This window comes from Magallana gigas, chromosome 7 (assembly GCF_963853765.1).
Source record: "Magallana gigas chromosome 7, xbMagGiga1.1, whole genome shotgun sequence".
Lineage (NCBI taxonomy): Eukaryota > Metazoa > Mollusca > Bivalvia > Ostreida > Ostreidae > Magallana > Magallana gigas.
In genome coordinates, this window is record NC_088859.1 from 34656347 (window position 1) to 34675185 (window position 18839).

General features: G+C 35.0%; 1 protein-coding gene across 2 annotated transcripts in view; it reads left to right on the top strand.

The window, feature by feature from the left end:
• Positions 1-5336: 5336 nt before the first annotated feature.
• LOC105333893 (uncharacterized) overlaps positions 5337-18839 on the top strand; it is a 33343-nt gene continuing 19840 nt past the window's right edge. The window contains exons 1-4 of one of the 2 annotated variants that reach the window (XM_066065079.1): positions 5337-5387; positions 17652-17901; positions 18016-18129; positions 18303-18481. In XM_066065079.1, coding sequence (XP_065921151.1) covers positions 17670-17901; positions 18016-18129; positions 18303-18481 — 525 coding nt within the window. In that variant the 5' untranslated portion in view covers positions 5337-5387; positions 17652-17669. Of the gene's footprint in view, positions 5388-14262; positions 14410-17651; positions 17902-18015; positions 18130-18302; positions 18482-18839 lie in introns of those variants that run through there. The other variant, XM_066065078.1, reaches the window with a different exon arrangement.

Here is an 18839-nt window from a genome sequence, read left to right on the forward strand (position 1 = left end):
CCTATTATAAAATTTGAATCTGTTTTGCTAGTTGCATGCATGAGAGATCCTAGTATGTGCATCGATTTCAGAATACTGTCATAGATCAATGGTAGGCATATTCTGGATAAATACTAAACAAATATTCAACAATAGAGGTAAAGGTTGCCGTAAGCTTTGCCATCTAGTCATCCTGATCATCTGTATTATAGTACAAAAAGATCTGTAGTGACGGGGGGACCATCGATGTATCCTAAAACTCACTGAAATGCAAACAAAACCAAATAAACAATCAACAAACATCCTAACAAATTAATACCTTTTTCTGATAAACTATAAAACACGCAAGCTGTTGGTACCAGAAAATGAAACAAATTTTAATATGACTATGTTTCATTATGACATACTTAGTACTTTGCATGTCATCACATTAAGTAACGAACCTACATTGTACAAGAAAGCTGCATGTCATCACATAAGGTAGCAAGCCTGTAAGTAAGCTACAAGTCATCATATTAGGTAGCAAGCCTACGAGTAAGCTACAAGTCATCATATTAGGTAGCAAGCCTACGAGTAAGCAACAAGTCATCATATTAGGTAGCAAGCCTACGAGTAAGCAACAAGTCATCATATTAGGTAGCAAGCCTACGAGTAAGCTACAAGTTATCATATTAGGTAGCAAGACTACCAGTAAGCTACAAGTCATCATATTAGGTAGCAAGCCTACATGTACAAGTAAGCTGCAAATCATCATACAGTGTATTAGGTAGCAACCCTGTAAGTAAGCTGCAAGTCATCATATTAGGAAGCAAGCCTATGAGTAAGCTACAAGTCATCATATTAGGTAGCAACTCTACAAGTAAGCTACAAATCATCTTATTAGGAAGCAAGTCTACGAGTAAGCTACAAGTCATCATATTAGGTAGCAAGCCTACGAGTAAGCTCATCATATTAGGTAGCAACCCTGTAAGTAAGCTACAAGTCATCATATTAGGTAGCAAGACTACCAGTAAGCTGCAAATCATCATATTAGGTAGCAAGCCTGCGAGTAAGCTACAAATCATCATATTAGGTAGCAAGCCTACGAGTAAGCTACAAATCATCATATTAAGTAGCAAGCCTACAAGTAAGTTACAAGTCATTATATTAAGAAGGAAGCCTACAAGTGGGTTGAAAGTCATCATAGAACAATATAAATGATGTATCTATAAGCTTGGCGTTTTACAAATCATTTTGGAAGCCAATCTGCATACAAACTTTTACCCATGATCTTTTTTTTTTACAATATTTTAGTGTTTATGTGTAGTTTTAGGAAACGATCTTGTATATTTAGATTTAACCGCGATAGGCGATCGAGGGTTGTAGCGAATTTCCCGAGAATTATGAATGCGGGTCCCGAGATCTCACCAAAATTATTTAGATTTTTCGACAGCCCCATCTATCCCATACGGAAGGCCTTATTGACATTTTTTTCATGAAATATGGAAGCAAAATGTATAAGTGTACCCTTAAGAAAAACAACAAAGAACAGATACATTTCTTTTAGGATAAATACAAAAGTTATAAAAAACGACAAGAATTTGAATTGGGTTCGTCATCTGTAAAGCACAAAGGGCTCTCAAGGTTCTACTCCAAGTACCATTTTGGAAAAAGGTCCCCTTTCGGAAAACGACACCTTAAAAAAAACAATGTAAAAGAGAGTACATTATTTAAAAAATATTAACATCGTTATAAATATACAAATTCTACAATTTTTTTGCCAATTGCATTGCTATTCATAAGACCTATATTAGATTGAGACAATAAAACTGCGAAAATAACGTATTCATGAACGTTAACTATGTACGTGTAATTCATTATAATTATTTTTTAAAGACAAATGCGTGCCTAATTAAATTGAATGTCATTTTATATGATCGATACTCATTCAATAGGTCATACTAAATGTGTGCAGGAACTTAGCAAACAAAGAGAGATAACTCCAATTTTGCACAGTATATGTAAGCTGGAGTAGCAAGCCAAAGCTTCCCCCCCCCCCCCCTTCCCGTTGGGTTACTTAGTATCAATTACTTTGAATGTGTCATAATATATAGTAATATCTGAAATAATGGTTTTCTCTGATCTATCAAATTCGAGTTTGGCACAGTGGTCTCCCCTTCACTATTATTCGGAAGAGAAAATGCTCATATATTTATTTAAAAATTAATAAGGAAAATAAGCTTATATTCAAAACTTTAAGATACGATTTGTTGCCCTTTGTAACTGTGACCAAAACTAAGATACGTTGAAAGGCAGACGGAATATAAAACAAAAGGAGAGATGGGTGTCTAAGGTATAAAAACGTGATAGAAATCATGAGAAAAAGGTACATGTCTTCTTTCTCAATAGATGAACAGCAATGGAAACATGACACTTATCAGTGTTTTTTGTCACACAATTAAAAAAAAAATTGATATTCTTTTCTTCTTTGTTGTTTGGTATGTTTTGCATCTGATTAGTGAAATTTGGTTTGTAAGAACAAATGTAGCCAACGTACTTTCGCATAGAAAAAAATATTCTAAAACCTTTAAGCTACAATGTAGCATATTGATCTGCACCTTGCCATATCACAGGTAATATTTAGAGTACCTTTGAGCGAGCATCTTTTGATACCAGTCGACAGGCATGCACAGACCCAGAATTTTTTTCTAGGAGGTCAGATAAATACTTAAGTTTTTTTTGTTTTTTGTTTTCTTTTGTTTTGTTTTATTTTTTGCTTTATTTTTTTTTTGGGGGGGGGGGGGGCATATTTTCGGTAATCTTACTACGTAATTTAAGAAATTGGAATTTTCCCGAGGTGTCTGGAGCATCTCCCCGACCCCCTTCTAGACCCGTGTGTGTCAGGAATATATGCATTAGAAGTTTTTAATTTTTTTTTTTACAGTCAAGTAAATATTGTTTTATGAAGCAGTCTGGAAACTGAACGTTTACCTACATTTGATGGGCGTTTCTAGTCGCACAATCTGATTAACGTTATCAAACGATAAAATCTCCTACGTGTACATACATGTAGTAAAAATTATGACGATGTTTTTGTCTCATTATGTCTGCACAAAATATCGCAAACAGCCATTCTGGGGTCCATTGTGGAAACTTTAAAATAGTTTTACATTGGTAGAGTGATTAGGATAGGCATTTTTTTGCCCTATTGTAAAAAAATGGGTTTTCCGTTGCTTTAAATGTTTTGATAATAAGACATCGGGGCTTTCAGAAGATTAGAAGATCATGCTAGTAAAAGTGGAATACCATTGGTCGAATGAAAAAGGATGAATAAAACGCATTACTGTTAATCTCCAAATGACAGAGTATTTATGTCTGTTTATTCATTTATTAATTCAATTAAAAAAAGGAAACCGAAATTTTTTCACGGAGGTCAGACAAAGTTGTCTTTTTTTTTTTATTTTGGCGGGGGGGGGGGGGGGGGTGGGTGGGGGTCCGAGACATATTTTCGGTAATCTTACTATAAAAATTAAGAAATTGGAATTTTCCAGAGGTGTCAGAACCATCTTCCCGACAAAAGTACAGTACGTTTATATTGTTTTATGAAGCTGTCTGGAAACTGTACGTTTACCTACATTTGATTGTTTCTAGTCGCACAATCTGATTAACGTTATCAATCGATAAAATCTCCTACAAAATATAAATTATAAAATTGTGTTTCGTCTCATTATGTCTGCACAAAATATCGCAAACAGAGCATTATGGGGTCCATTGTGGAAACTTAAAAATAGTGTTATATTGGTACAACGTAGAGTGATTAGGATTGTACTATTGTAAAAAAGGGTTTTCCATGGCTTTAAATGTTTTGATAAAAAGGCGTTGGGGCTTTAAAAAGATTGGGAGATCACGCTAGTAAAAGTTAAATGCCATTTGTTAAATGGAAAAGGATGAATAAAACGCATTACTATTAATATCCAAATGACAGAGTATTTCTGTCTGTTTATTCATCATTAGTTCAATAAAAAAGGAAAAATGCAGAAATCGTTGGGATTGAATGAGAAAAAAAGGAATGAAATCTTCTTTGAACGAAATAATAAAATATCTTCCAGTTCATACATATTTGTGTCAGAGTTTCTGATGTTTTATGTGATCCTTTGCGTGACTCAGTTTAGTGAACTCTAGATATGTAATGTGTAATTACAAGGTGTAATGTTGCAAGACGTTTAAAAGTAGTTTGATCTTTGTCAATCGTGCCGATGATACGAAAACTTCATATCATTTGAATACCCGAACTTAATTCTTTAATACCACAACCTTAAGGAAATGCGTTCCTGACGAGTGTAAGGAGAAAGGAGGAAGGAGGGGGGGGGGGGGGTATCAGTCTGAGGAAACATGGGGTCATATGACCAAAAATAATGTCCCTAGTCAATAAAATCATACATCGTATACCCTTGTAAGAATTCAGTCTTTTTTTTTTTTTATAAAAGTAAATGGAGAGAAAATACTCATTGAGTGTACATACCGGTATAACCAAATGAAAGAAAACATTTAAGACGAGAACCCCCCCCCCCCCCTTCCCCGTTATGAGATATAAAGAAATATATGGCTCCATTAACTGTTTTTGAAATCTTTTTAAAGCAATGCACATTCTATGTTTGAACTGCTTCAACATTGAATAACTTTAAGCAAAATATTATGCATTTTTAAAAGTCAATCGCACCTTCTTAAACATGCAAAATACATACATGTACATGTATGTACGTTCAAGTGATGAAACACACCAAACTACACAGATTTGAATTTCCGATTGCGAATACCTTAAACCACAGCATTACATTAAATAAAAGAAAACATATATAAAAAACCCAATTTGAGAAAGCTACTAGATGTGTTTTACTTTTTTGAGTGGTTAAAATGTTTTGGTACAGATTTTAAAAAGATTTTATCCTACGAAATACGAATAAATCTGCAAACAGATAAATGAAATAATGATCAAAACCATAATAAATGGATCATCCGAAGAAAACTATTTTGTTTTATAAATGACGACAGAACGCCAATAATCTTACATATCATGGTAATCTTCCAGAGACAGGTGTTGTGAATATCTAACGCTACACAAATGGGGGAATGAGTGCAATTGAATAACGCGGTGTAATGTCGCCTGACCACTAGCAGGCTCACGGGTTGATCTCTTCCTACTCTCTCGTGTTACTGGAATTTCACTGAAATGAAAAATTGACTATCGATGAATAAACACGCTGTTTAAGGAATATCAATACTGCTTGTCGTGAAAAGAAAACTTTAAATGTCTATTTAAATGATAGACAGTGAAAATAATTTAAAAGGTTCAAAGCATGTACATGTAATAAGAGCAAAACACTTTGAATAAAGTTTTAATATTTTTGATTTTGTCCGCCAACAAGCAGGTAAGAAATTTTTACGAAGGCTTAAACAGTCTAGAAAAGCACACAGTTTATGAATGATAGACAAAATTTGGGCAATCGGTTTTTAGAATGCAGTTCGCAGTTCGCAATTGAATAGTGAACTGCGTTCTATAGAACGCAGTTCGCAATTCAAAATTTAGTGCGATTGAATAGTGAACTGCGTTCTATCTAGAACGCAGTTCGCAATTCAAAATTTAGAATTCATATTTGGGGCCCGCTTGCCTTATATGCAATTGAATAGTGAACTGCGTTCTATCTAGAACGCAGTTCGCAATTCAAAATTTAATTCAAATATGAATTCTAAATTTTGAATTGCGAACTGCGTTCTAGATAGAACGCAGTTCACTATTCAACAATTTGAATTGCGAACTGCGTTCTAGATAGAACGCAGTTCACTATTCAATTGCATATAAGGCAAGCGGGCCCCAAGTAGGAATTCTAAATTTTGAATTGCGAACTGCGTTCTAGATAGAACGCAGTTCACTATTCAATTGCATATAAGGCAATCGGGCCCCAAATATGAATTCTAAATTTTGAATTGCGAACTGCGTTCTATAGAACGCAGTTCACTATTCAATTGCGAACTGCGAACTGCGTTCTAAAAACCGATTGCCGACAAAAACACTTTGGGCAAATATGGGTTAAAATTAGCTGCATGACTGTAGCCCCCGGTCTGAAAAAATTCGGATGGACGGCCTGGGAACTACAGTGCCTCCCATAGTAAAAAACTGCAATTTACTGCGCACAAAAAATGCGCTAGGTTTTGACTGATTAATCTCATTTACGATCACATTCTGTACAAATATTTAATCCCAAAAAATTCCTCGGACATTTTACTAAAGATATCGTCACTTCACTTGCCTCTGATATTCTTTTAAACACCATCCCCAGCCCTGTCAATTAAAGTGGTGCAAGTTTGTTTACATTTAACGAGGCTGGGTCTAATTTGTTCTGCCCTAGATTTTTGGATGAAACTTTTTACATGAATTTCTACTGATATAATTATTATTTTAAGATTAAAAAATAAGACATTTACCACACCGTTTGTTTAGGGGGTCATCTCAAAGTGTGTTAATCTTTAACATAGGACCCTATGGGATTTTGCTTGAAATGTATCAATTTTGCATATTTTTTACTTTTTTTTAAAACTTCTGCCCTAGGGATTCCTTTTTCTGTTCTACATATTAAAGTTATTGCTAAAAGGCATCAAATGGTCAAATATGAAAAACCTTTTACCTCCTGGTTTGTCCCAGGGGTCTTATCAAAGTTGATTTTTGTATGCCCAGTTTCCCAGATTTGTCAGATAATGGCTATTTTTCATTTGACAAAGGTGGAAAAGGTGATCTATATAGTATTATTAAAACATTCAGACATATTTAAGTAATAAAAGAATATATAACATCACATATTAAGTGTCATTAATATAAAATACATGGTTACTGCCTGAAATATATGAATAAGCTATATTTAGGCGGGTTAAGAAAACGTGACAGAGGGCTAGGCTTGCTGAACCCTTTTCACGTTTTCAACTCGAGCCCAAATATAGCTTATACTTCGAGACATTTATGTTTATTCCACAATATAACATTAATTTTACGCATCAAACGAGCTATTTTCAACAATTTTCGCTGAATATCTGCAGATGAAACTATCACGCCATGGCGTCAACCAAGCAAAAAGATGACGTCACAATACAAATGAAACGCTGCGCGAAAGCGTGCGTACTCGCTCTGTACTCGGCCTCGTTAAGAATGGCGACTCTCGATCTCGACGTAATCCGACTTAACTCGATATGAGTTAAGTCATGTTATGGAAATGAATAGATTAACCATTTCACTAATTTATACATCGAAAGAAAGATAACTCCTCAATATGAGGTTCTCGTAACTTTTCGCACGGCCCCTTTTGGGGTCCTTATATTACGCATGCGCAGTAGTGTATCGACCTTTCTCAGCTTCAACCTGGAAAAAATTCAATGCATTGTTCATCACGACTGATTAAATCGCTCGATTAATCATCGGTGGATAGTAATCGGGTAATCTTGTGTAATTCAATCAATTGTCCAAGTTGCGGTACGTATTCACTTCCATTTATTTTTTTAAAGGGTTTTAAAACTTTGCAATACAAGATAATTTTCTTATTTCGTCTGCTTCTCTCTTTAAGGCGGCCATGATTGTTACATAAGATAGTCATTACGATGTAGGTTTATTTCAAGTCAAATTGCGGGCCATCAACAGCTATAACTTGGTTAATAAAAAGTTTAGTCATCATCATTAAAATATAATATTCCATTGTAAAATTTTTATTTACAATAAATTTAAAATATTCAAATACTTGAAGGCCTTAAAGGGCCTACATAGCTAAAAAAAAAAAAAAAAAAAGTCTGTCCCAAGATATTTATGCTGCACATTTGGACGATATTTAATAAAAATACACTTACCTGTGAAAGAGGTGCAATTAAAATAGTTGAAAGGGATATTTTTCAAGATAATTTCATTGACACATTATCATCTTTCACTCGGAAAAATTCACAGGAACGAAAACAGATTCCTTACGGAGATTTATAATGGGGAATGTTTCCATCTTTTCTCCATTCGGAATACACTCGGAATACATCGCGCAATATTTCAACGTTATCATCCGGGCTTGCTGCAATGCAAAATCTCCGTAGACATCACATTTTTTAGCATTGTATTGAAACCTGATAAGCTAGCAGGGGCGTTTTGACTGAGAAATCTTGCATACTTTTGAATGAATATCGTTTGAATCCTGAGGTATTTATAAATATCAAACAATTAAGCCAAACGTGAATCCAAAATATCTTGGGACAGAGTATAGTGCTCACCTAGGACTACGGTTGCATATATTATATACTATAGTGTCATATAGCATAAATACGTAACGTTAACATACAATAACTTTAATAAGTATTTCTGATGAGCTTGGGGTTCATGTCCCTCAAACCATCAAAGACAAAATATGGTCAAAACAATACATTGATCTGTCAAAAATCATCAATTCAGAAACAGTTGATACATCCGCTCAGGATTCGCACAAATTTTCCATAGTTGAGGGTCAGTTAGTTATTGAACCAAAAACTAAAACAAACAAAATCACATCAATTAACACCTGGCTTGATGCGTTTTTGATTTTCTCAAGCATATACCTGGCTAGACACCCATCAGACATACAGGGTATCTTGAAATATATCCACACAATACGTTTAGGATATAGCCGTAATATAAATGGCAATTGGATTGAATACGACAGGCAGTTCCGTCTCAAAATGTCTAAAAACACATCAATATCATTTGGCTCTATCGATGCGGAGTTATGGTTATTGTATATGCAGGCTCAAGTTCAACAAGCTCCACAACAGTCAAAATCTTCACTCAAATGTTTTGATTATAACTTTAAAGGTTCCTGTCCCAAACCCCAGTGTTCATTCCAGCATATATGCATGCATTGCAACAAGTCACAGTGTGACACCCACGCATGCATTGTTGATCCTATCAGTCGGCCCAGATCCAAGTCATCAGATCCCCCCATCCAAATCCAGCACACCAAAATTTCGCCCCGCAAAATAGCATCAATTTTCGTCCCTTACGCCCAAGGCATTATCAGCCACAAAGACCAAGATTTCATGCACCTAGGTTTAACTCCAATTAAGATCTCCGTTTTAGAGCAGTATCTCGCTACATATCCAGATATTCAGAATGCTCAATTTTTATTAAATGGTTTCAAATCCGGCTTTTACTTGAATTACATAGGCCCAAGAGTCTACTTACAATCCAAAAATATGAAGTCCGCGAGTGAACATGCTGATCAACTTTTGGCTATCATTGAGACAGAAATTACGTTAGGAAGGATGTCAGGCCCCTTTTCCCAACCCCCTTTTCCCAACCCCTTTTTCCCAACATTAGATGTAACCCTGTTGGGGTCCTGCCCAAGAAAGATGGAGGCTACAGGTTAATTTCAAACTTGTCAGCGCCCATTGGCAATAGCGTCAACGAGCATATTGATCCAATTCTGTGCTCAGTGTCTTACGCTTCTTTCGATCAGGCCATTTCTATGATCCAAGAGAATGGTAAAGGGGCATTGCTTTGTAAAATGGATTTGTCTAGCGCATTCAGACTTTTACCTATTCACCCTTCAGATTTTTCACTGTTAGAAATATGTTTTCAAGAAAAATACTATTTTGATAGATGCATGCCCTTTGGTTGTTCCATAGCTTGTTCATCTTTTGAAAAATTCTCATCATTTTTGCATTGGCCGTTAGCATAAAAGTCTCAAAATTATAATATCATCCATTATCTTGATGATTTTTTGTTTGTTGGCGAGCAAAATACATCACAATGTTCAACGCTTGCTGAAACGTTCATGACAAGTTAACTTGCAGCGAGTTGGGCGTCCCAATAAACGACAAGAAAACTGAGGGCCCATGTACTCGTCTATCTTTCTTAGGACTAGGTATTGATACCATAGATAAGGTCATTTTTATTCCTGACAATAAGGTTGCAGAACTTAGGTCCAAGCTTTCATCAATTACTTCTTCTAAAAAAGTCACCCTGAAAGAAATGGAATCACTCTGTGGTTCGCTTAACTTTTTCGCCAAAGCCATCCCTGGTAGCAGGGCCTTTAACCGCAGGTTTTATAACACAACAATTGGTATTAGGAAACATTACCACCTGATCAAGGTCACACAAGCAGTTAAAGAGGATGCTACCATCTGGCTCACATTTCTTGACCAATACAATGGGCGTTCCCCATTCCCAGAACTACACTGGTCTGATAATGAAACCCTAAACCTCTTTACCGATAGTTGTGGTTCCTACGGTGGAGGTGCGATTTTCCAGAATCACTGGGTTGTCATATCTTGGCCAGAGTCTTGGGGTCCAGATATAAGAAGAGATATTACATTTTTGGAATAAGTGCCTATTCTTGTGGCCATCTGGATTTGGGCAGATCAATTTACAGCTAAGAAATTGCTAATAAACACTGACAACATAGCTCTGGTCGATATATTGAATGCCAAGTCTAGTAAGTCTCAACGTGTCATGTCTCTTGTAAGACCATTGGTATTATTATGTATGAAAAATAACATTCAGATTAAAACTAGGCATATTCCAGGTTACCAAAATTCCATTGCAGATTCAATTTCTCGATTTCAGTGGGAAAGATTCAGGTCCCTGGCTCCGCAGGCAGACAAGACTCCAGCCCGTTTACCTCCGGAATTGTTGTTCCTCTTAGACCCCATGTAGAATGTTTACTTGAAGCAGCAATATCCAAAAAATACTGCGTCAACGTATCAAAAAGGCATCTTTTTGTACCAAACACAATTTTAACTTTTGTTGGCCTCCATAATCAACTACATCGCATACCTGCATGCAAATAAAGTGTCATATTCAACAACGAGATGTTATTTGAGCGGTATTAGTTACAAGCTTCATTTTAGAGGGTCAAATTGACAACACTAAAACTTTCATAGTTAAAAAAATGTTAGAAGGTTTCCATCGGTTAAATCCAGCGAAGGATGTACGGTCCCCAATTTCCCTATCTTGTCTCAATAAATTAGTTTCTATACTACCTACGGTGTGCACAAGCTTCTATGAAGCTGTTATGTTTTCAGCAGCCTTTCATTTGGCATTTTTCGCATTATTGCGCATTAGTGAATTTACTTTCACTAGTAACAACGCACCAGCCTTATTATTTCACGACGTGACCATTAATGAAACACACATTGGTCTGTATATTAAAGGTTCAAAAACAGACCAATACAATAGGGGTACTAAGCTACAGATTGAAATAAATTCTCAAACCCAGTCTTTATTCAAACATATGCGTGAATTTTTGGCAGTTAGACCACAAATACAAGGCCTATTTTTCTGCCATTTTAACCACAAACCTCTTACTAAATATCAATTCACATCCGTACTACATAAGTCGGTCAAATTTATTGGCCTTGACACAACAACTTTCAAATCCCACTCATTTAGAATAGGTGGAGCTACACATTTGTACTTACAAGGGCATTCGGAGGAGGACATTAAGTCAAAAGGCAGATGGAAATCTAACGCGTTCTGTTCATATATCAGATTGTAAAGCATAATCTTATGTCTGTTCATAACATCCTCGTATTATAATTCAATACTAAGTTTTCAGGTCCCAACACCACGGTCTGGATCATTGGTTCGTCAATTATCAAACATGCATCCCATCACGCTGTCCAACAATTTGGAAACCCACACCTAGACCTTCAGAAACATAATATCACAGTATTTTGGCACGGAAAGAGTGGTATGGTCTGGGAGGATGTAGAGCCCACAATTACAAATATCATTGAACAAAGAGGCCACCCAGATTGGGTAATGTTACATTGCGGGGGCAATAGTATTGGGACCATGCCGTTGCTAAGACTCCAAAAATTCATGAAATTAACCGTTGTTAACCTACAAACAATTCTGCCGAATACAAGATTCATATGGTCCCAGATACTCCCACGAAATTACTACAGACATATGTTATCAAATATTGCAGGCGAGACCGCTCGAAAAAGAATTAACAAATCATTAGCTCCATTTATAGTCAAGCGTAAGGGCGCCTGCTTAAAGTACCCTGATCTTCAACAATGTTCACCAAAATATTACCGTGATGGTGTACATTTGTCTGATACTGCTCAGATTACATTTTTGAAAACCATACGTGCTGGCCTTCTAAACATACTACATAATAATGTTAAAGTTTATGCTAAATCCCACGCCGAGTAATTCCGCAGTCTTATTGCCATGGCATTGTGCAAAATTGTGACCGCTTGTGGCGGATGTCTTCATGCATCATATCATAGATTTTTCATACATGAAGACATATGGCCGAATTTTGCTTAAGCCTGCCCCGGATTCTGTTTACTTCCAGGTCCGTGGCCAATAATCGGGCTTATTTTAATTGACACTTTGTTTGATTCAGACATTGATTGACAGTGAGTCATTGAATACACTGAGTAATTGAATAATTCTATTGATACATTGGGTTGATTGTCATAATTGAATACATTGAGTAATCAATTAAATTGATACATTGATTGTCATATTGAGACATTCACTAAAGCAACACATTGATTATACTTTATTGATTTGCATATTGATTGATTGATTGAAATATTGTTTGAATTATTGATTGATTGATTCATCTTGATTGATTGATTGATTGATTGTTTGGTTCATTGAAGATCTAACATCATAACTACCCCAAAGTCGATGTTGATCATTTAACTTACTCTATTGATATATTTGCAATATTTTGCATACAATTGAATAGTTTATGATGTACTGATATATTAAAATAAAGCCATGACAAAGACTGCCAATACGGTGTTGTTAATCTATTTTATTGAAATAAATTAACATACTTCATTTTCCGAGGTCTGTTATCATGTTTAAAGTAAAGTGACGATATCAGACAGTAGTAAATTTGCTGAAGAATTTTATGGTTCTAATTATTTTTACAGAATTTGTGTGAAAATAAGGTTAATAAGTCCAAACTTAGCGCAATTTTTTGTGCGCCGTAAATTGCAGTTTTTTTTACTATGGGAGGCACTGTAGCTCCCAGGTCGTCCATCCGAATTTTTTTCAGATCGGGAGCTACAGTCCTGCAGCTAGGTTAAAATTAGACTATTTTTCAGAAGTGTATGTAGTCGTTTTAGCAATCCTTTAAGAACTTTTTAATAAAATATTGGCAAAGGGATCCAGAGAAGAAAATTTAACATATTTAAGTTAGCACCGTAGACACCAACAATAACAACAACAACAACAACAAAACACGCCAAACACAAAATTTCTTTGCAAAAATACTTGGGGGGGGGGGGGTTAAACTAAAACAAAAAGAAAAAAGGTAATATAGACATAACAAAAGTTTGGTATATTTAAAATAAACCCATCTTGTTTTCCTAAAAAATATAATATTATATAAAAAGTGCCTGTTTGGGAGGGTAACTGTTGAAATTGACACCCCGAGACAACCATTGTCAACCGACGCGAAGCGGAGGTTGACAATGGTTTTCGAGGGGTGTCAATTTCAACGGTTACCCTCCCAAACAGGCACTATTTATTTTATTATACTGAATGTCTTAATTTTAAAGAAAAATTTACTGCTGTTATATGAATTCTACGGCGAACCGTACGCGCATAATTTACGCGCATGTAACAATTCGTTGTGTTACCCGTTGCCAAGTGTGTTGCTAACGCTGAAGGTAATAGAACGGATTATCAACTGCGTCTAAACCAATCAGATTTCAGTATTTAACATGAAAGTATAATAATATAATTTATAAATTATATTTAATTTACATACACCCTGCTCCTCCCTACTCTATTTCAAACTCCGCAAAAAGTAATGGTTGACCTGTTTTTTTTATTCAAAACTTTGCATTTCGTACTCTTGACTTGTTTTAGTTATTACCATTTTTTAATAATGGAATGCAAGAGGTTCACGGCAAGGTATATTTTATATACATGTTTTTATGTGTGTAATTATGTAGCTGTATCGCATTGTACAGTATACATGTAATGAAAAGAAAGACTGCATTACTGCAACAACAACAACAAACATTTAAATTGATATTATATACACCGAAAAAGAAGGAAATGCTATAAGTATTGTTTTTTTTTTTTAAATGAATACGTCCTGAATTGTCTTTTTATTGGATATGCATTCCTCAGTTGTAAATGGAATTCTTGTAACGCACTTGTATTAGATAATCTTCGAACTTCCAAATGATTAGGTGACACACACAAAAACTATGTCAAATCTTATGAACTTTTTTTTGCAAACCCTCAGTGGGTAGTTCGCAAACCAAAACAAGAATTTCCCTTCAATCTAAAATAGAACCAGTGATTATCAGAGTGAAGTCAACTGAAAACGGTCCATTTAAATCATTGAATCCCCTTAAACAGTAGAAAACCCCACATTTTGTTGAGGACGGAAATGGTTAGGTTCAGTTGCAATTAGAGTAAGTTTAATATTATTTTTTTTCTATTTAATGAACTGTTATATACGTATTTTTTCTTTCTTGCATTATAAAAGTAGAAACGATTGCGAATTATGTGATTTTATTTCGAGACTTAGGGGTTTAACATTACGGAATAATTTATACTTTGACGCGTCACCGGGTGTAGGAAATATCATAAAATCATTCATGCCGCGTATTCCTGTCTCGTCCCGTCTCGTTTAATTCTTTTCGTGGCACTTTTAAATCCAACCTGAGATCAAATGAATATCAGTGGTTCATGGACTAGGTCACAGAATTACTTCGAATGAACAAAACACTACTTAGTGTGGGCATGTTGATTGCACAGTAATCAACCGTACGATACTGTGGAATCATTAGATTTCGTGGTGGCTCAAATTTCGTGGAATTCGTGGGTACCTCTTATCCACGAAATAAAATCCTCCACGAATTGATAAATTAGGGTAATAAAGTCATATTTCCTTTTGTAGATATATAAGAATACACGAAATTACGTCCACACGAACCTGTAAAATTTAAGCCATCCACGAAAGTTGGCCCCCACGAAATTTAATGATTCCACAGTTGTTATTGTTATTTTGCTTACTATTGCATATTTGATACATGTATATGATACATAATGCTACAATCATAACATTTATACAATCTTCATGAAATGAGTTTTTGTAGGACTCTAACCTGAACTTTGTAATTAGTGAGAGGTTTCGTGGCTTCTTTATAACCGCGTTATATACTGGACTTAATTTGTCTCATTGACGAAAGGAAAATGTAATGTTTATTTTAATTATGGAATTTTTACTAAGACTGTCTTTTGATATAAGCAAATTCAATATAACGTTGATGGGACTGCATTAAAGAACTAGGTTATGGACCGTGCCAGACAACAAAGCGACTAAGGACAAATTGACAATCAGGCAACTACCTAGAAGAATCGACAAGACATTTGCAACAAACCCTATTTACTGATCGTTTAAAAATTTGATTGATTTATTCTTTATTGAAGATGAACAATGCAATTTGTAAAAGTAATGTAACTGACCAATTCCAGCTTTCTTGGTAACAAAATTGAAAATATTCAGATTTGAACCAAACCAACTAAATGTCAACGTGTTTTTTTTTTAAATTTTGAATTATCTTCATGAAAAAAAAACACTTTGTAAGAAAAGTACAAAGGAGAATAGGCAACAAGTGCAAGTTTTTCGGAGAATCCATTTGATTTTAAATTTACTTCCTGCTTGAGAAAAAAGTCACATAAAATAAAAATAGGTTTGTTGTAAACATGTAGCTTTATGAAGTAATAAATTTATAGATATTTATCAACATTTGGCAGTTTGACTTAGTTTTAAAATCAACTGAACCATATAAAGCAGGCATTCAAAATGAATGATTTTAAACAAAGCGTACACGACAGATGACACAATGGTTGGATAACCATCTTTATCTACCCACTGCAAAATAATTTTAGTTATGAAATTCTAGATTCAAAACATGCTATGATGGATTGCCAATCACAATTGTCTTTGCTTTACAAATTCTGTCACAAAGTAGTATACATATACTCGCTTTATTTGTTCGTTTTTATTCTTTAAATAAATATCTGTTATTTTGATAAGATTTGCATGCATAACCATGTATTTCAATTCATATACTGGCATCGAACCAAGATTTGCCATGTACAGGGTGATCCATAAATTCTGATACAATTTTAAAACCACATAAATTTTTTACCCAATGAATAAACTGTTAAATAAGGTATCATTCGAATCTCCCATGCCTAAGATTTTATATCATTTGTAAAGTACAGGAAAATATCTACTTGAAAAAGAAGCAAATAGGTCATATAATTTTGTTAGGTTTTTCACAATGCCCCATCTTTACTAAATGGCTACAAAATCAAGCTATTGTTCTTAAACTTAAATGGTATAAGCAGGTCTTCTGGCTTTTGCAGGCACACATTTTTTTTTAGAAGTAGTAGGGTAGTAAAGAATATAAGATCGAAGAAAAATAAGTTCACCATACAGGCTTATATAGTGAAAGAACTAAGGACAACTATGAACAACAAGGAAAATCAAGTTCTCTGTTTTGTCCAGGTTCTCAGGCTGATTATCCGAAAAAGGCTGAATATATTAGCAAAAAGTGTATTCAATGATATCCAAAATAACATAATTGTAAACAATTATAGATCAAAGCAAGAAAAATGTATCCTAAACACATCAAGAATGGTTGAATGGTTTGAAACAAAATTGAAGAAAGTTTCATTCCATTTAGAACTTAGCCTAGATGGTGACTTACTGCTGCATTACTCATAACCCTGGTGTAAACCTGGGGTGGGGATATTTCATTTGATGTTATTGAATGATCAAGTTAATAAATAAAACTTAAAGATATTAAACATTAAAGCTGCCAATTGAAAGAAATACGGAGAGAAACCAAACAGATGACTATTGCAAAACAGGGTGTGATGACAATTTGTCATATAAACTATATTTCTGTACCTGCAAAACAAAAGCGTCAAATAAATACACCATAGAACGTAATTTTACTATTTTGATGTAAATACTAAATTTTCCTTGTTCTGGTTTGTAAGGCAGGCAAACGGCACTTAATCTATACAATATAAATCCGTACGTCTTTCATTATCATACGACATGTTTCACTGAATTTAAATTTGTTCTTTAAAACTGTAATGGGCATTCAAAACAATGGACCACCCTGTACCAGTTGTGCATTGCAATGAAAAGTCACAATTAAACACACAAAATAGAGCGGAGGCAAGAACAGGTAGCTGGCGAGATTGGTCTTAATCCTTATATTTACATATGCAAATGTGTTTCCTTATATGAACAAATAGAATACTGTAGTGAAAACGTTAAATTCGGTGTTAACTTTTTCATGACGTCACAATTTTCATAGCACGAGCTTATCACTTGTCGCTTGGATTATTGTAAACATAAAATCTCGATAATTTTAACAAATCTGCACAATTTGCCTTTTCAAACGTAAATATAAGTAATAAATTAAACAGCAATGTTAAGAAGGTCACCGGGATATGAACTTGGTTGGTAAGTGTAAAATCTTCTTAGAATCCGTTCGAACTTCACTGGATTTGACAACGTGCCCAACAAAGTATATATCTCGGTGAACCATATAACTTGCTGTTTATTTCTCAATTGAGATCAGCGTTTGCCGTCGATTTTGATGATGATTTTATATGTTTCATTTAGTCAAACGCTAATTTGGACATGATTACTCCTCTTCACTATTTGATTCTACTAACTGGCTTGGCATTGTCCAAAACCTCTGGAGAGACAGCGTTTCTACAGGGGGATTTTCACATCGCCGGCTTGTTCCAAATATATACAGATGACCAATGTAGTCAGGAAGTTGATGAAATGTCGGTACGGAACTTTGAGGCAGTGAAATGGGCTATCAGAAAGTTAAACGATGCTAACTATGTACCGGGACTAAAACTTGGTGAGACAAATTCTTCTGCAAGATTGCCCATTAAAGAAAAAAGCGTTTAACAGTCAGATAACTTGAATAGCAAATGAATCAAAACGCGATGTACGAATTATTATGTATTTGTAGGTTTGGAGGGGTTTCCTACATGCAATGTGCATGGAAGAGCTCTGGAGCATGCAACACGAATCATGAACAGAAAGTTTGGCGATTCGAAGGATACTTCCTCTACTCCTATTATTGGTAATTTTAACTACAACAAATCAATACAAATCACATAGATTGAATCACTAAGATTTTTCTAAACAGTCATGTATTATAATAATGAATAAGATCTCTCTCTCTCTCTCTCTCTCTCTCTCTCTCTCTCTCTCTCTCTCTCTGTATTCATGCTCCTCTTTTTTAAATCTTCCAAGGTGTGATCGGTCCAGAATACAGCCATGAAGCTATGGACACATCTTCATACATCAGTTCGCTAGGAAAGAATAACTTCATTTTACAGACATTGTTTTCTGCGACGGCATCTGCTCTAAGTGACGGAACTAAATACCAAAACATTCTCAGGGTCATTCCGGAAGATTCCAAGCAATCATCGGTAACAAACTCTTACATCTTATCATATGCAATCGCGTATATGTACATTGTAACAGCCGCTGGGAGGGGGGCAGCTTAAAAAATGTACTTGAAAATTAATGGTACACCGAATTATTAAACGAGGCAACCCCCTCCTTTTAACAATTATGTATAAACAGTGTGACATTTAAGTCCGGACATGACAAAGTCCGGGCTTTTAGCTACCATTTCCGTTGGACATAGCTTACTTTTGTTTATATATCTTGGTGGGACATTTTACTTTGATCCTATCATGTCAGCATGAATGTACACATTGCCCTAGTTTTCTTGTAATTGTCTCTCAAATATCAAAATCCCATGGGATTTTGGTGGGATTTTTC